The sequence below is a fragment of the Gymnoscopelus braueri genome (genome assembly GCF_963280865.1).
Source record: "Gymnoscopelus braueri genome assembly, chromosome: 9".
In the NCBI taxonomy this organism is placed as follows: domain Eukaryota; kingdom Metazoa; phylum Chordata; class Actinopteri; order Myctophiformes; family Myctophidae; genus Gymnoscopelus; species Gymnoscopelus braueri.
This window is the reverse complement of record NC_137610.1, coordinates 10,488,458-10,505,953: the sequence shown is the minus strand read 5'-3', so window position 1 is coordinate 10,505,953 and position 17,496 is coordinate 10,488,458. Positions and strand designations below refer to the sequence as shown.

The following is a 17,496-nucleotide window of genomic DNA, read 5'->3' as shown; positions in this document are numbered from 1 at the left end:
CCCCAGGGGGGCTTGTTTCGATTGTGGTCCATTTAATGGAACACAGGGCGTTTAAAAGATATATTTTGGAGCCTGAAAACAAATGTATTCTTTTTTTAATCATTCTCCATATGTTCTCTCTTATAGCTTGTGCAACATTATTTTTACTGGGCATTTTTGTATGTTTAGAGATTTGATATATTTGATATATAATTTATTGCTGTGTGGGAAATGTGCGTAGATACTTTTTTGCAGAAAGTAGTGCAATTCTTTCTATAATTTAGGGTCATGTTGTTTGTTTCAGGTTGCATGTATGGAGGAGAAGAGCATGCGGAAGGCAGCAGTTGGTTTGCAGACTCCACTCCCTGCATGACGTGCATGTGTGTGGATGGAGTGACCACCTGCTCAGAGATCCGCTGTCTGTCTCCCTGTATCAACACCATCAACGTGCCTGGGGAGTGCTGCCCTGTCTGTGCAGGTAAGAGAGCTTTTAACCCATTAAGACCGGGAACGCATCTGTGTGTCATTTTTAGATTTCTTTGGCTATTCAAAAATAGCAGATCTACACCGCGCTATGAGCTTATAGATCTGCTATTTTTGAAAATTCGTGAAAATTTGTGCAAATATTTGAATATATATATATTTTTTAAAGCCAACATTTGTAACTCAAATCTTTGCTTCTGGGGATTCTACAAATGTCTAAATCCTAACAGTTTTTTGAAAAAACTTATGTTGCTGTAATATCAGTGGTTCTCAAACCTTTTCTTGTCAAGGACCCCCAAAATTATATGTATTTGGCCGCGGACCCCCCCATCTCAAAATATGTTGTTCCAGGGACCCCCCAGAAGCAAAGATTTGAGTTAAAAATGTGCGCTTTGTAGTGGAGTTTGGGTTCATGGTTGTTTTCTGTGTGTGTGCTTGACCAGACTGTGTATTCGAGGGAAGAGTGTACGGTCCCAGAGACGGTCCCTTCCAGCCAGCTGACGACCCATGTCAGATCTGTACCTGTGAGGTATGATATGATCATTTTACTTAATGTAGTTATCTATCTATCTATCTATCTATCTATCTATTGTATATTTTTGCCCTACCTGAACTCACCCATTCACATGAATAATTGATGTACATTACGTCACGTGTATGATTGTGCTCTTTTGGGGCTTATACTATAATATCTACTTTTACTGATTTTTCAGTGTCCGATTAAAATCACTCATTAAAATGCATATGTTCTCATTGTAATATTTACAATATAATTGACTTTATAACATTGTATTGTTACAAAAGTCTATTGTTCATTATTGAAATCACAACATGAAATCGAACCATGTCAGAACATGCTTAATTATTTGAGGTGCAAAACAATTGCAACTAGAAAAAGTGCTCCTCGGAGCACAGGTGTCCGCCAGGTCAGGTAGGTTATTGTGGCCTCCTGGTGGCGCTATAATAGGCCAATGTGAAAAGGGTGCCATTTCTTCTTGGGCCTTTCACGGCAATCGGACCTTGCATTCATGATTTGAGGCATTTTGTTCCAAAAATGTGTATTGCTAAATTAGACCTGCTGGTGGCGCTATAACAGGCCAATGTGAAAAGGGTGCCATTTCTTCCTCGGCCTAGTGGGAATGTGCGTGTGAAATTTCAAGGAAATTGCATGCTGTGTTCATGATTTGAGGCATTTTGTTTAAAACAAACCAATCCTGCAAACTTTGGAAGGCAATCTTAACCAATTAGGATGGAATATGGAAAATCGGACAGATCCGTGTTGATCACATGACTATAGAGATACTGTGTACCGATTTGCGTGATGTTTGGATCAAATCTGAAGGAGTACTGTCAAAAAATATGTTTTGCACAAATCGGCCTCCTGGTGGCGCTATAACAGGCCCGTGTGAAACATTTGGGGCAGAGGTTCTGAATTGGCATCCAGGGAGTGTGTGTGCAAAGCTTCGCTGCGATCAAGCCAACGGTGCGGGAGATTAGCTGTTCACAGACGGACACACGGACGGACGGACGGACGGACACACACACGGACGGACAGGGGGTAAAACATACTATCTCGCCATGCCTTCGGCCTGGCGGAGACAATGAGGGTGTCTGTCTGTCTGTCTGTCTGTCTGTCTGTCTGTCTGTGTCTGTATGCACTGTATGCACTATATGTATGCATGTATGTTTGTATGTATGTGTGTACGTCCGGTATGTATGTATATATGACTCAAAATGACTCAAAATACACTATGATCATCAATCATACACAATACAAGGCCATGAAAACTAACTCAATATCTGACATACTGTATGTGATATTTGGGGGTCAGCGATGAGCCACACAGCTCAACTAGTTTATTTTTTGCGTGTATTTCATTGAGTTCATTGGGATGTGTGTGCCTCCCAGGTGATGCCAGATGGACAGCAGCACCTGAGGTGTTACCATAAGCAGTGTCCCAGCCTGGTGGACTGTCCCAAGAACAACATCCTCTTCTCTGGACCAGACGTCTGCTGTCCCGTCTGCGCTCGTCAGTACAGCTTGAATGTCTTTCACATTTTTATCTATTTATTTACGGTGCTGTAAAGTAACTAAGTACATTTACTCAAGTACTGTACAAGTACACTTTTGAGGAATTTTTTATTTCCCATTTTCTGTACTTTTACTTCTACTCCACTACATGTCAGAGGCAAATATTGTACTTTTACTCCACTACAATTATTTGAAAACTTTTAGTTACTAGTTACTTTTCAGATATACATTTTGATATTATGAAACATACATACATTAACCACTTTAGCCCTATTTTATACATAGGCTATTTTCAAACATTTTGGTACTTTGACTTTTGGTATTTTAAGTACATTTTGAGGCTATTTTCAAACATTTTGGTACTTTTACTTTTGGTACTTTACAGTAAGTACATTTTGATGCCAATACTTTTGTTCTTTTACTCAAGTAAATTTTGAATTCTGGACTTTTACTTGTAACAGAGTATTTCTATATTGCAGTATTGGTACTTTTACTTAAGTAAAGAATTTGAGTACTTTTCCCACCATTGTTTATTTACGTTAAATCCTAAATGATTGAGTGTGACAGATTTACGTGTGATGTGTGTTGGTGTGTGCTTGTGCTTGTGTGTAGAGCCTCTCAGTAACTGCACAGCCACGCTGATTGGTAACGAGGTCTTGGCTACTGATGACCCCTGCTTCACCTGCCAGTGCAAGGTACCATGTTACACCTCTTATTATGACCAATTTTAGGTCTTATAAATGATAAAACCTTGTGATTGTCTGTGATGAACAAATGCCCTAAGTTGTGATGTGAAATACACATGTCCTCACAAAGATGTGGAAAATCAGGGAGAGGGTGGTCCACATTTTTCGAATCCTAGTTATGACTTTCAACATTTTCAAGAATGATTATAAAATCAACAAGACAGGGTCTAATAATAATGACATAGCTCCAATGTGGATATCAGACTCCATGTGGCTAGTCTATGATCTATGAAGTATCGGTGATGTATGACTCCATATTTGGGCGAGGTTTAAACACGATCCGAGGCCAACTTGTTTGGATGACTGGCAGAGTGCACAGAAAATATGGCGTTGATCAGTCCAGCAGTTTGAGAGATTACAAATAGACCCTATTATAAAGAGCTAGCCTCCATGAGGTAAAAGAAAAAAAAAAAATACCGGAATGAACTTCCATCTACTGGTTATCATCCTACTGGGAATAGGGAAAATCATGTAGCCACTGCAAACCAATGTAAGGTCCTGTGTAAGTATATAAATGCAAACCTGGGTGTCTGGTGTTTGTGTGTGGATCTTGTAGGACCTGACATGGACCTGTCTGCATCAGAGCTGCCTGCCACTCACCTGTTCCTCTAATGAACAGTTCACCCCCCCAGACTCCTGTTGTCCCGCGTGTGAGGGTGAGATATCACCTTCTCTTGGTCTCAACATTCCATTTAGAGATGTGTACATCAGTGGTTCTCAAAGTGGGGTTCGGGGACCCCCAGGGGTCCTTGAGGGGGTTCCAGGGGGTCCCCAGCAAAATGTGTTAATATAGCATTAAAATCAGTTATAGACTGTCCATCAGCTATTTGAAAATAGCCAATCTACAATCTACAAGTTAACAACTTTAGATCGGCTATTTTGAAAAAAATATAAAAAAAATATTTTCAGATGGGGGTCTGCAGCAGAATACATATTAATATGGGGGTCCTTGACATGAAAAAGTTTCAGAACCACTGGTACATTTGTATTTTTGTACAAGTAACACATACAGTACATGAATGTGAATGTGAACATGTATTGTTTCAGAGTGTGTGATCGAGGGACAGGGGGTGCGTGTACCTAACGGGGCCAGCTGGACAGACAGTGACGATGACTGTGTCACATGTACCTGTAATGTAAGCCATCCTGCAACAGATCAAATGTTTACTAACCCCATAAGGAAAATCACATGACAAAGAAATGACCTCATTCTGCTATTATACATTTTTCTCACATCCATTACTGACAGGACGTACGTAAAGATTGGAGTAAAACTATATTTTGATTCCTAATGAAACAAGAAAGTTCTAAATAGCATATTATGTTACATCTACAACTCAAACTCTTGTATGTGTTTGTCTGTATGTTAATATAGCCCCTGTACTGTATCTTTTTAACAGCTGGGCCATATTGAGTGTACCATTGAGGAATGTTTGCCAGTGGTGTGTCAGGATGGCCAGATACCAGTGAAGATTCCAGGGGAATGCTGCCATGGATGCCAAGGTATTACAGTCGTCCAACAGGGTTTGGGGGCCCTGGCAATGTGTGTTAATGCAGTGGTTCTCAAACTTTTTCATGTCAAGGACCCCCAAAATGATATGTATTTGGCCGCGGACACCCATCTCAAATATTTTGTTACAGGGACCCCCAGAAGCAAAGATTTGAGTTACAAATGTTCGCTTAAATATATATATATATATTCAAAGGTTTGCACAAATGTTCACGATTTTTCAAAAATAGCAGATCTACAAGCTCATAGCACTCGGTGCCGCGCTATGAGCTTGTATATCTGCTATTTTTGAATAGCCAAAGTATAAAAGGTTAAAACTATTGTGATGCTATATTAACACATTTAGCTGGGGACCCCCTGGAACCCCCCCAAGGACCCCTGGGGGTCCCCGGACCCCATTTTGAGAACCCAATGGATTAATGTATGCTGGCTAATGGAACAGGGGCAATGCCGTCTGGTTCAACAGCCACTGTATAAAACGATGGGGTGTTATAGCGTCAATGTATTTGAACCATGATCATTTTCTAAGTGTGCTCAAGAGTGACATCTGCTGTTCATTATTGTTGCCGTTTCTAATGACTGTCTTATGGTATGTGTTGAAAAGCAAAATAAGGTTGAAAATACAAGTTGTACAACCACATTATCCAGGAAGGCTTGCTGCTCGCTTAGGTAGCTAGTTGGGGGCAGAATATGGTGCAACCTCTCAATTCAACAGTACACTAACAGTAAAACTCTCTCTTTACTGCATTTTGTGTGTGTGTGTGTGTGTGTGTGTGTGTGTGTGTGTGTGTGTGTGTGTTGCAGACTCAGTGTCGTGCACATACCAGGGCACAGTGTACCAGTCCAATGAGCAGTGGGAGGTGGATGAGTGCACCAGCTGTTCCTGTGTGTCTGGAGACGTTCACTGCCACAGTGAACGCTGCCCTCCTCTCACGTGCGCTACAGTCAGTATACAGGCACACACACGCACACGCACACACACGCGCACACACGCACGCACACGCACGCACACACACACACACACACACACACTGTCATGATTACAAGTTTTACTTGACGATTAATTGTCACTCAAATAATTGCGATTGACGATTTAATTGTGTTTTTGGCATTGAACTGTGGAACAGATGAATAAATATTCAATTTCTCTTTGGCTTTTAAGCTTTGCAAACACAAATTTGCACAGTGGGCTTGTAGATCTGCTATTTCTATTTTTTTATGTTTGAAAATAATATGAAATTATGCAAAATAATTAGTTAGACAATTATGTCATACCGTAATTGTGACAGGCCTGCACACACACACACACACACACACACACACACACACACACACACACACACACACACACACACACACACACACACACACACACACACACACACACACACACACACACACTCACCCACTTACAAGTGCATGTGCTTGTATATGCTCACCAGGATGAGATGCCAGCAGTAATCCCAGGCGTGTGTTGTCCTCACTGCCTGCCACGTCCGGCCACCTGCATCGTGTTCGGAGACCCTCACTACCGCACCTTTGATGGTCGTATGCTGCACTTCCAGGGGGCGTGTACATATGTCCTAGCTCAGGACTGTAAGGGTGGCGACTTCAGGTACACCACAATTCTAAAATGAACCATAGAGACTGCAATCAAGTTAGTGTTCATCATTATCCATTTAGTTTACTTTTGGAATTTAACCATTGGCTGGAAGCACCTTTATAATCAAAAGATGTGTAGAGCACGACATATCTTAAAGGTTCTATGACATTCATTTTAACTTTTTTTATTTTTCTTGTTTTTTTGGGGGTTTTATGACCTCAATTACACCCCAAAAAACTGAACTTTGAACATTCAGTGGATTTTCCGTGGTCTGGGGTTTTCTGGTCTGGCGTCCACTCTCCTCCTCGCCCCTCCCCTCCCCTATCCTTTCCTTTGGGGGGGGGGGGGGGGGGGGAGCAGAGGCGATGATTGACAGGCAAAATCCCTCAACAGCGACAAAGACAAAGGCAAAGATTTTTTTTTTCATTGCAGTTGAAAAGGCTTTAGAAATGTGAGAGAAAAACACCTGCAATGGCTAACTGGAGTGGAATTTTCAGTATTGTAAAACTGAATGTCATGAAAACAATAAATCTACCATGGTTATCTATATTTGTAGCAGGGGTGGTACTTGCAATTATGGGCCTTGTGACACCATACCAAATGTGAATTGGACCAACCATTTGTTCAGCAATAGTATCTATGAACCATGGCATCTTTGAAGACACCAGTTATCTCTGGACACACAGGATATTCTTAACATTCAACCCCTATTTCTCAACCATGATTGCTGGTGTCAACTGCTGGTGGCAATGTTAGTTGGTATATACTGTATGTTAATGACATGTCAATTACACCAGTAGTTTTATATCATATCTTTGGGTCTGGTGAAGTTCCCGAAAGACTGCTGTAACGCATAACATATTACAATACAAAAAGCTATTGAACAAAGAAAGAAAGTGTTGATAAAATAATTCTGGAAGACCCAGTAGATTTCTGTTTGGATGCTCTCTGACTAACTTAAATAATTTCTCTGTCTGTGTAGTATTCATGTCACCAATGATAATCGTGGACGTAAAGGAGTGTCCTGGACTAAAGAGGTGACTGTATTTATAGGAGACGTTGCGGTGCAGCTTCTCCAGGACTGGGTCGTCAAGGTTGGTGATTGTAACTGTGTGCAAATATCTTCATCAGGGTTCTTCAACACTGATCCTTGATACTGACATGATAATGACAAAAGCGGTATCATGTTCACTTTGGTCAGTATCATGGACAGTATCATGGTCAGTGTCATGGTCAGCATCATGCCAGTATCGTGGTCAGTATCATGTCAGTATACTTTTCAGTATCATGTCAGTACAGGTCAATGTTTATACAGTTAGAATGATAAAGGTCAATACATTTAACAACATGAATCCGTAGCGTCCGTATTCTGGGGCAAACATTCAGCAAAAACCAGGATCAGTTCAAGTGGAGGGGAGTGCTGTGTTCCCCCGCCAGCAGGACCAGGGTTGAGGATCCATGGTGTAATTGTGGTGTATTGTAGTGCATAGCCAATCAAGTACTTTCAAATGTTGCCAGGTCAATGATGAGGTGGTGACCCTTCCCTTCCTCAAAGAACCGTACATCTATGTGGAACGTCAAGCCAACATCATCCTACTCAACACCAACATTGGACTCAAGGTGACAGAGCTCTTTCATACGTCAGAGAACAAGCGTGCGCCACATTACCTTTATCCCATTTGGGGGATCAATTAAATGTGATCTTTTTAAGACCTGGAACGAATCTGTGTCACTTTTTGGTTTGAGCTAAAAAGCATTATTTTACACTTTGGCTATTAAAAAATAGCAGATATACAAGCTCATAGCGCGGCACCGAGTGCCGCGCTATGAGCTTGTAGATCTGCTATTTTTGAAAAATCGTGAAAATGTGTGCAAATCTTTGAATATATATTCTTTTAAAGCAAACATTTTTAATTAAAATCTTTGCTTCTGGGGTCCCTGGAACAAAATATTTTGCGATGGGGGTCGGCGGCCAAATACATCATTTTGGGGGGTCCTTGACATGAAAAAGTTTGATAACCACTGATATAGAAACATGCGTTTTTCAGAAAACTGTTGGGATTTAGAAGACATTTGTAGAATCGGCTTCAGGTCTTAATGGGTTAATTTTCTTTCTTTATGCTGCTGTAGTTTTTTTTAAATATTCTTATGTACTATATCAGTAATAAAGTTGAATCAGTTTAACTACATCTTCCCTAATCAATCATCCGTCAACACACACATTGGCCCTCCTTAATCCACCGTTTCCTATGCCCTATTTTTTATGTTTACCCTCTAGGTGTTGTGGAATGGCTGTTCCCACCTGGAGGTGAGCGTCCCAGGCTCCTATAAGAGCCACACATGTGGCCTGTGTGGAAACTTCAATAACTACCAACAGGACGACCAGCGGATGCCCAGCGGAAAGATCAGCCTGTCAGAGGCTGCCTTCGGCAACAGCTGGAGGGTAAGAAAGGGACGGAAGAGACGGTCTTGTTTTATTGAGCCTGATATATACTTTGTTGTACAAGCTAACAATGCAAGGTGAGCCAAGTTCTTTACAGCAGCCGACCCCAAGCGACACGATCATACAAAAGAATATAAATGAACCACTTAAAGGGAATACCACTCATTTTCAACATTGAACTATGTCTTTAATACACATTAGAGCTGTTGTGTGGAAATAAGAAAAAAATCCCCCCCCCCCTCTATGTTACCTAGAACTGGAGAATTGATTGAGGTCATGTGATCAGTGACATACAGTGTAATTTTGGCTCCGCCCTCTAGGCTGCTGCATTCACTAGAATGGGGAATCTCACTTCCAGCTGAAACAGTGCGTCTTGTAGTAGTTTATAATGGCATTATGGTTATATATCACGTTTCACAAGACATAGTACTTGTAGATAAATAATAGAGATCAATTGGCTGAAAATGCTCTAATAAGTCTTAACTTTATATTCAAGACGCACTGTTTCAGCTGGAAGTCAGATTCCCCATTCTAGTGAATGCAGCAGCCTAGAGGGCGGAGCCAAAAGTACACCGTGCGTATCTCACTGATCACATGACCTCAATCAATTATCTGGTTCTAGGCAACATAGAAGGGGGGAGGGGACTTTTTTCTTATTTCCACACAACAGCTCTAAGGTGTATTAACAGCCGGGTTGGTATTAAAGACATAGTTCAATGTTGAAAATGAGTGGTATTCCCCTTCAAGCTCTATATACAGTACGTCATATGTGGAATAGCGAGAATAGCTGATTGCTGATTGTTGTGAGCTTGTAGATTGGCTATATTCGTTATTCCCGTCCTCCCGTAAACCAATTTTAATATAGGAGGATGTTATAAAAACTACGGCGACAATGAAGTGCCCAAAATAGGGATGAATTTGGTTAAGCAATAATCATGCTTGCGTGGTTTTTGAATCAGATGCATGTGATCGTTTCCGTCTGCGTCTCCGCCGTCTTTGTAGGTGACCAATGGCAGCCACTCCCTCTCCGACTGTCACCCTGGCGAGGATGTTGACCCCTGTAAGGACGCAGGCTACCAGGCCAGAAAGGGGGCCAACAGCCGCTGCAAGGTGCTGAAGTCTTCCGTATTCAAGGCCTGCCACCGCGTGGTGCCTCCTGAACCCTGGTACGGTGCATGTGTGTATGATCAGTGTGCCTGTGGAGCCAACACTGACGAGTGTCTCTGTGACACACTGGAGGCCTATGCTGGTCAGTGCAGAGAGGCTGGAGTCGTACTGCAGTGGAGGAGCCCGTCACTGTGTGGTAAGTACAGTATACATGCCTGATACTAGTGCAGTGGTCCTCAACCTTTTCAGGCCGTGACTCCCCAAAATAATCATTTTTGAACTGGGGACCCCCCAAAATAATCATTTTTGAACTGGGGACCCCCCCAAAATAATCATACTTGAACTGGGGACCCCCCACCCTGACAAGCACTTGGCATGTAGGAGTTGAGACATTACATTTAGTTTGACTCGGTTCCACAGAAATATTTCCAAAATGTTCACCTCTTTCTTATATCATTTGACAATTTGGCCAGTTTTTATACCATAGTTTGTTGATTACTTTTGATGCAGTAATGGTCTTTTTTCTTTTCTGTCTTTCTTTATTTTCTTTTAATTGTCACTTCATTGTCATCCCCCCAACATCATGTGGGGACCCCCCTGGGGGTCCCGGCCCACAGGTTGAGAACTACTGCTGTGGTGAGCAGTTCAGCTGCTTTAAAGCTGCACTGCTGTTGCTCTTAGTTCCTTATCAGTTGCCATCATTTAAAGGAAGTGCCAGGCATACATTCCATACCTTCAGTGATGTTAAACGACATCATTCAAGTCAACATTTCAACATTTCCCCACTCTATATTATTGATCCCTTCACATCAGAACAACGTGATTTAGGTTGAACATTCGGCTAAGTTTCCCTTTAAATTAACTACCATAATTGTTGTTTATTTTAACAAACTTTGTCTTTGTCTTTCCACAGCGGTGGGCTGTCCAGCTGAGAGGGGATTTGTGTTCGATGAGTGCGGACCTCCCTGTCCAGTCACCTGCTTTAATGTTGATGTACCACTAGGAGTGATAGAGAGTCACTGCTTCAAGCCTTGTGTACCAGGCTGCCAATGTCCTGCCGGCCTGGTTTTACACAACTACTACTGCATACCCCCAGAGAAGTGTCCCAAGATTATCCATGGCAGCACCTCATAAAACACATGTTTGGGCGTGCGCACGCACGCACACACGCACACGCACACACACACACGTATGCAAATGTGCATATTTAACTACACTTAACCTACCTATAGTATGCAGTGATGCAGTACTGTATTATCTTGTGTTCTTTACATAAGTCAGAAACAGCAGTATTTTAAATGTAACCACTCTGCAACTGTTTACTGTAATTTACGTTTTGTAACAGAATTGTGTCTTTTAACAATCAATTGTATGAATATTTTGATTTTATAACTTAATCTTTTTATATTTATGTTTGAGGTCAGCAGGGTGGTCCTGGAATTTCTTTTGTCCAAAAGGAAATTCACAGTTTTTTACATGGCTAGGTGGACACAGAATTTATTTTTTATAATATGAAACACATATTGCCTTAAACCTGCCTCAAACTCACATTTTATCAGTCTGACTGCTGCTCTTTAGTATCGCCAGAGGAAGGAAACTGTGTCCAATTGTGTGTTTTGTGACAAATAATGTTAGCAATCACATTAAAATTGCCTTATGTAGCACTGAAACTTTATACCACCTCTTGCTTAATCTTTTTTTATGAATGAACATTTAACTTGTACTACCTTGAACTTTTCTTTGTTTTAAATATACTGTGTCCAATATTTTTTATCACGTTATTTTAACATACTGTAGCTATACAGTATTAAGGCCAGTCCACACCAATGCAACTCCTTGCAACTGCCATTTGGGATACTGGTTGCATGTATTTGCAAGGAGTTGTGTTGCGAATCATTGGTGTGGACTGGCCTTTACTCTCAACAACCCAAATGACTAGAAATTACTGTACAATTTAACCTCTTTAACTGAAGTCTAGTAGGCTGTTGATCTGTTGATCGTGTTTCCTTGGTGATTTTGAATCAAAAGTTTAACTCATTATTGTTGCACTCTTGAGCCCAGGAGGACCCCGACTGATTTTGGTGACCCAATGGCGTTTCCTCTTCAAAAAATGTTGACTTGTACACAAGATATCTCAAAATAAAAAGTCAACTTTCTAATCCCATTCATGATCCCTGTGGGTTACTGCATTTTGTGACCCTGTGTGGACTTTCCTCTAGCACCGACCTTTGGCCATAGGTATGTTTAAACTTTGTTTACTCTCTCTTAAATTCACTTTAAAAGGTTTTGGTGTTTACAATATGTGTTGATCCTAAAGAGAACATAGAATATATCTATATACCCCCCCCCCTCCCCTGGCACTAATACAAATCTTTTCCTTTTGTTTGCTGCCTTTGGGAGAACACAAGGTTCTAATGATGGCAACTTTGCATAGGCAATTTACTCATGAGAATTGATTGAATTGATTGTACTTTGGGAATTGTTTATTATTGTTAATCTTATAAAAATTTAGTTTATTTCGGCCATTTATTAGCCATGTACAAATATGACACTTCATACAACAAAACAAACACAAAACCTGTGTCATCTTTACTCCAACCTTCCAATAACAAATATCTGTGTGCCATCTGCTGTGGGTCTTTGAGCGTCTTCCAGTTGCAAGTCATTTCACAGGCTGTCTGTGTCCATTCTGACCACACAGAAAATCAGACAGTTCCTTCAGTAAAAAAAAAGATGACTAAGTGTTACTGTATACAGTGTTACTTCTTTCCAAATAGTTTATATACCTTTCCAATTAAATGACAGTTTGCTGTATGTATTATATTATTACAGACAGTTTCAGGCAGAAACCAGCTATATCAATTTTTCAACTTTTTTATTATTTTTAATAAATCAGTGCTATTGAACAACCTTTAAGTCTGTGTGGGTTTTACAAATATTGAACCAATGAAAAGTATTTAAAAAAAACGCTTCTGACTAAACCTCCTAACTCCATTGGATCCTCAAACTGTCGTTCAAACCACCTAACTCCAACTTTGGAGAGAGTTTTTTTTCTCCATCATTTATTAGAATGATGAAGTCAGATGGGTAAAAAACACATTAATGATCAAAAACCTCCTAACTCCACTTGAGCTGTATTTGGGTCAAGTGATGATAATACAAGGACACATTCAAGTATCTGACAATGTGTAAAGTCACCATACCAACTTTGATGAGGCAGTATTGTGTTGTTCTATAAACATGTTTTTTTCATTTCCTGAAAAGTTAATGTTTTGGATAGCTGGTTTCTGCCCGACAGCAGAGATATATAACAATGATTTTACAACTTACTGCCTGGGAGTTCTGCAGGATCATATTGGATGTTCAGGCAAAGCCATGTCTATACTCATTGAGTTTAGTCAACATTTCCTGCTTCTGCCTTCCCCAGACTTTAGAGTTGTCCTCTAGCTGTAATAAACATAGAAACACTTAACCGATGCACAAACAGAACTGTTATTGATCAGTGACTATAGACATCATATTTGCTAAATTATCCAGTTCGAATTTTCCAAAAATAGACAATTTATTCGTATTCATACCTGGGTTTCCAGTGTGTTTATTTTTGCCTCAGCTTTTTCCAGTTCACTCAGCAACCTCAGCTTCTCCTGGTCTGGGACCGTCTCTTGTGCCTGAGAGGCATATTATTGATATCATGCATATTAAGTACTCAATTTCTTTACTTAAGAAGAAGTATCAATACTACAGCAATGTGGAAACACTCTGTTACAAGTAAAAGTCTGGTAATAAAAATGTACTTGAGTAAAAGACAAGTACAAAAGCATTGGCATCCAAATATACTTAAATTACCAAAAGTAAAAGTACTCATTGTGCAGAATGTCCCTTTTCGCAAGGTATCGTATGTATAACATGTATTAAAATCTTTTGAAAATAGCAAATCTTCAAGATTGCCTATTTTCAAATAGCCAAAGTTTAAACAGGGCTGAAGTGGTTAATGTATGTTTTGTAATAATAATCAAAATCTACAAAGTAACTAGTAAATAAAGTTTTCAAATAATTGTATGGAGTAAAAAGTACAATATTTGCCTCTGAGATGTAGTGGAGTAGAAGTAAAATTATTGAAAATTGGAAATACTCCAGTAAGTAAAAGTACCTCAAAAGTGTACTCAAGCTATTAATTTGGTGATGTGTCATTCATACGAGTCGATGCTTTTTTTTTGGCCTTTTTTTCCCAGAAATGTTTTGCGCTTTTCTGCCTTTATTATAGATAGTACAGAGTTAATTAAGGTTTTGTGTGTATGGAGTCTACCTCACAACTCCATCAAAGTGTGTGTTGTCATCAGCATCTTACTGAACCTGTGTTAACTGCTGGATGATGATGGGTGAATGGTGCTGCTGTCGCATCCTTTCCAGCTCTCCTCTGAGACGGGCGTTCTCTGCCGCCAAGGCAGACTCCATCTCTTCCTTTCTGCTGTCCACCTCACCTATACTCTCACAGCACACAGCAACATGCTCAGTGTTTATTCAACTCTTTAAGTCCGGCAAAGCATCATTTGTGTCATTTTAAGATTTCTTTAGCTATTTTAGACAAATCGTGAAAATTTGTGCAAATCTTGGAATATATATATTTTTTAAATGAACATTTGTAAAATATTTAGTTCCAGGGACCCTAAGAAGCAAAGATTTGAGGTAAAAATGTTCGCTTAAAAAAAAAAATATATATATATATTTGCACAAAATGTTCATGATTTTTCAAAAATAGTATTTTTTTTTGAATAGCCAAAAACGACAGAGATGCGTTCCCGGATTGAATGGGTTAACTCTGAGAGTGATATCGTGAAGCAGAATTTCATAATTTCATAAAGATATCATTTAATCGACAACATTGAGGAATTCAATACATTACTAAGTCCTAACTCTACTCCCACTTTGCGTAAGTCATCTCACCTGTTTGGATTTTGGCTGCCTGATTCTTCACAACATTTTGTTTGTACTTCTCCCTCAGGCGGTTATCTAGTGCTTTTTCCATCTTCTCAATGACCTGAAAAATAATGGATCCAACACAAGAAAATTAAATGAATGATATATTTAAAGATAACCCAAACTGCTTGTACTCATATTATACATAGTGAACTCGTCCTGTTGTTAAGTCACTCAGGAACGTGTTATTGCTCGTTTACCTTCTCCTGCTGTTTCACTGTGACCTCCAAGCTCGCCATCTTCGTGACGCGAGTCTGGAAGCGTTGCAGATCCCCCTGCTGTTGCTTGTGCACCCTCTGAAGCATCAGCAGCTCCTTCTCACTGTCATTTTTCTGGCACAGTACACAGAGTGAAATGGTCCACAGAGGTCACTATGCAAAGGACATTCCAACACAAAGCCAGGAGGAGCCAGGCATCGAACCGCTCTACCTGCTGAGCCACTGCTGCCACCAGAGTGGATAGAGTTTGGAGATCTGTCATGCTTCATTATTATGAAATTAGGATTTCCATAAGGAAATGGAAAAATGTGCAATCATCTGGCAGTAATGCAAGTGTGACTCAACACAAGGTTATATAATAATAATAATACCTGGAATTTATATAGCGCTTTATATAGCGCTTTTCTAATTACCCAAAGTCGCTTTACATGTGTGTGGGCGGGCCAGGGGGAGAGTGTAAAAAAAAAAAGTAAAGCACTAAGTAAAGCAAGTAAGATAAGAAATAAAAGCAGTAAAACACTAAAAACAAGAGTTGAAACAAAGTCAACTCGGAAAGGCAATGGATTGAGTTTGTGCTGAAACACCAAATCTAACCACAGGACTAAGTTTGGCTTTAGTTACAGAGGGACAGTATTATTTTTGGACTAAGGTTCTTAGTCGAGGTTCTTGCAAAACTGAGCAATAGGAGTGAACAGCTGAGCATAATTGTCATAGCTTCTGCTCACCACCAGAGGGCACCAGAAACTGATCCATGTTTTCCCTGTAATATCAGTATCATGTTTCACCTTGTTCATCTGTGTCTGTATTTAAATACCCTTAGAGTCACCATCCCTGTGTTTACCTGTGAAGCCTCTCGAGTGCTGGGTGTTCAATTTATCTTAGTACCCTTTAGTTTTGCACTGTATCATTGTGGTTCCTGTTTTGATTTCATCTGTAAGAGTCTGTTCCCTGAGCTCTTTCTCAGGGAAGCAGAACCATTCTCAATAGAACCGTGACAGTGATATGATAAAGGGAGAAAGGGCGTGACAGGAGTAGGCTTGGTAAGCTGTTGGCAACAGTGCAATAACTCAGGGTTACTACTACTACTCACAGTAGTAGTACTCACAGACAAAGTGTAAAAAGACAACTATGAAAATAATACACAAATATAAACATATTTTAATAGCTACTGTATATTAAAAATGAGGATGTCATTCGTGTCATATCATCGCTGTCGTGTGGAAACCCTGTATGTCTAAAACCGTTACTTTTCAGGAAATGGAAAAAAGATGGCCCCAATGGATCCAATGTAGTTATTATTTAGTCACAAGCGATGGTTAATGCTTTTCATCGGTAGAACATTTATAAAACCCACAGACAGACTCAACCACTTTCAACCTGGCGTCCATATTTTGGGAAAGTAATTTCACAAATCTTTTAAGATTCTCCTAAAAAAAATAGCAGATCTAGAAGCTCACAATGTGTTGTGAGCTTGTAGATCGGCTATTTTCGCTACTTCCACAACACTGGGGTATGACGAAGTATAAAATAAGGCAGCATTTATTCAAATGAAAATAAACATGAAAAGATGAAATATGAGGTTTCTGCACAACAGCGACGATATGTTAGTACGAGTTCTTACCCTGATGAGCTCATTCTGCAGCTGTTGGATCTTGTCCTTATGGGCAGCAGCCTTTGTGGTCTCACTGGCCAGTTTAAATTTCAGATCAGCTACAAGATAATAATTAAACAAATTAACATACAAGACATTTCATTTGGGTAAAAATAAACATGCGTTTGTACCACACACGTTATCGCCATGTTGTTTCTGCCACCAGTCAAATACAGTATGTGTCTCTGTAGTTGTATTTACATCCAAACTCATTAAGTTTCAAAGCGTCTTTTTGCTAGGAATATTCAACAGCTGCAAAGACTTCATGGAGTTGGAATAGGAAGTCATGTCAGGTCTAAGCCTCATATATGAGATTAACAATGAGCAACACTGTCCTTCAGACTCAGCAGGGAATTGAATCCGCTGCCTTTGCTTTGATGCCAACAGAGAAGGATTTCTGAAGCAGCCTTTTACTGAGGGTCACAAACTGTCCTTTAGCAGATAAGGCATGTACTGCCCACACAGTTTATCAGTGTCTGTGGCCTCATTAAAGCGTGACACAGACTGCCAGGGAGGCAGACAGCCACAAGGATTATCTCACGGCGCACAGAGAACAGACCTTCACATCACTGTTTCCCATGGCAATGAAATAAACCTGCATTCACAACAGCATGGGAAACAAGTCAGGTTTCAACAACTCTACTCGAATCTCCGAAAATAGCTCACGTGTTGCATTGTGACATGTTGTGAGCTTGTAGATCTGCTATTTTTCCTGACTGTTTGCCCCAGAATAGGGACGCTATAGCT

The 17,496-nt window shown here is 40.2% G+C and overlaps 2 protein-coding genes across 2 annotated transcripts in view; one reads left to right on the top strand and one right to left on the bottom strand.

Moving 5' to 3' along the window:
* kcp (kielin cysteine rich BMP regulator) overlaps positions 1-12,067 on the top strand; it is a 44,658-nt gene extending 32,591 nt beyond the window's left edge. The window contains exons 33-46 of the mRNA XM_080437406.1: positions 284-457; positions 906-991; positions 2,372-2,492; positions 3,107-3,189; positions 3,797-3,896; positions 4,288-4,376; positions 4,641-4,743; positions 5,555-5,694; positions 6,193-6,365; positions 7,336-7,447; positions 7,872-7,973; positions 8,632-8,796; positions 9,799-10,099; positions 10,817-12,067. Of these exons, the coding sequence (XP_080293532.1) occupies positions 284-457; positions 906-991; positions 2,372-2,492; positions 3,107-3,189; positions 3,797-3,896; positions 4,288-4,376; positions 4,641-4,743; positions 5,555-5,694; positions 6,193-6,365; positions 7,336-7,447; positions 7,872-7,973; positions 8,632-8,796; positions 9,799-10,099; positions 10,817-11,037 (1,970 nt within the window). The 3' untranslated portion in view covers positions 11,038-12,067. The remainder of the gene's footprint in view (positions 1-283; positions 458-905; positions 992-2,371; positions 2,493-3,106; positions 3,190-3,796; positions 3,897-4,287; positions 4,377-4,640; positions 4,744-5,554; positions 5,695-6,192; positions 6,366-7,335; positions 7,448-7,871; positions 7,974-8,631; positions 8,797-9,798; positions 10,100-10,816) is intronic.
* A 376-nt stretch (positions 12,068-12,443) lies between these two features.
* Positions 12,444-17,496, bottom strand: part of ccdc33 (coiled-coil domain containing 33) — a gene marked incomplete at its 5' end in the record, with an annotated part of 69,667 nt that continues 64,614 nt past the window's right edge. Inside the window, 7 exons of the mRNA XM_080438021.1 lie at positions 12,444-12,619; positions 13,234-13,350; positions 13,482-13,571; positions 14,257-14,384; positions 14,848-14,941; positions 15,081-15,212; positions 16,720-16,808. Of these exons, the coding sequence (XP_080294147.1) occupies positions 13,267-13,350; positions 13,482-13,571; positions 14,257-14,384; positions 14,848-14,941; positions 15,081-15,212; positions 16,720-16,808 (617 nt within the window). The 3' untranslated portion in view covers positions 12,444-12,619; positions 13,234-13,266. The remainder of the gene's footprint in view (positions 12,620-13,233; positions 13,351-13,481; positions 13,572-14,256; positions 14,385-14,847; positions 14,942-15,080; positions 15,213-16,719; positions 16,809-17,496) is intronic.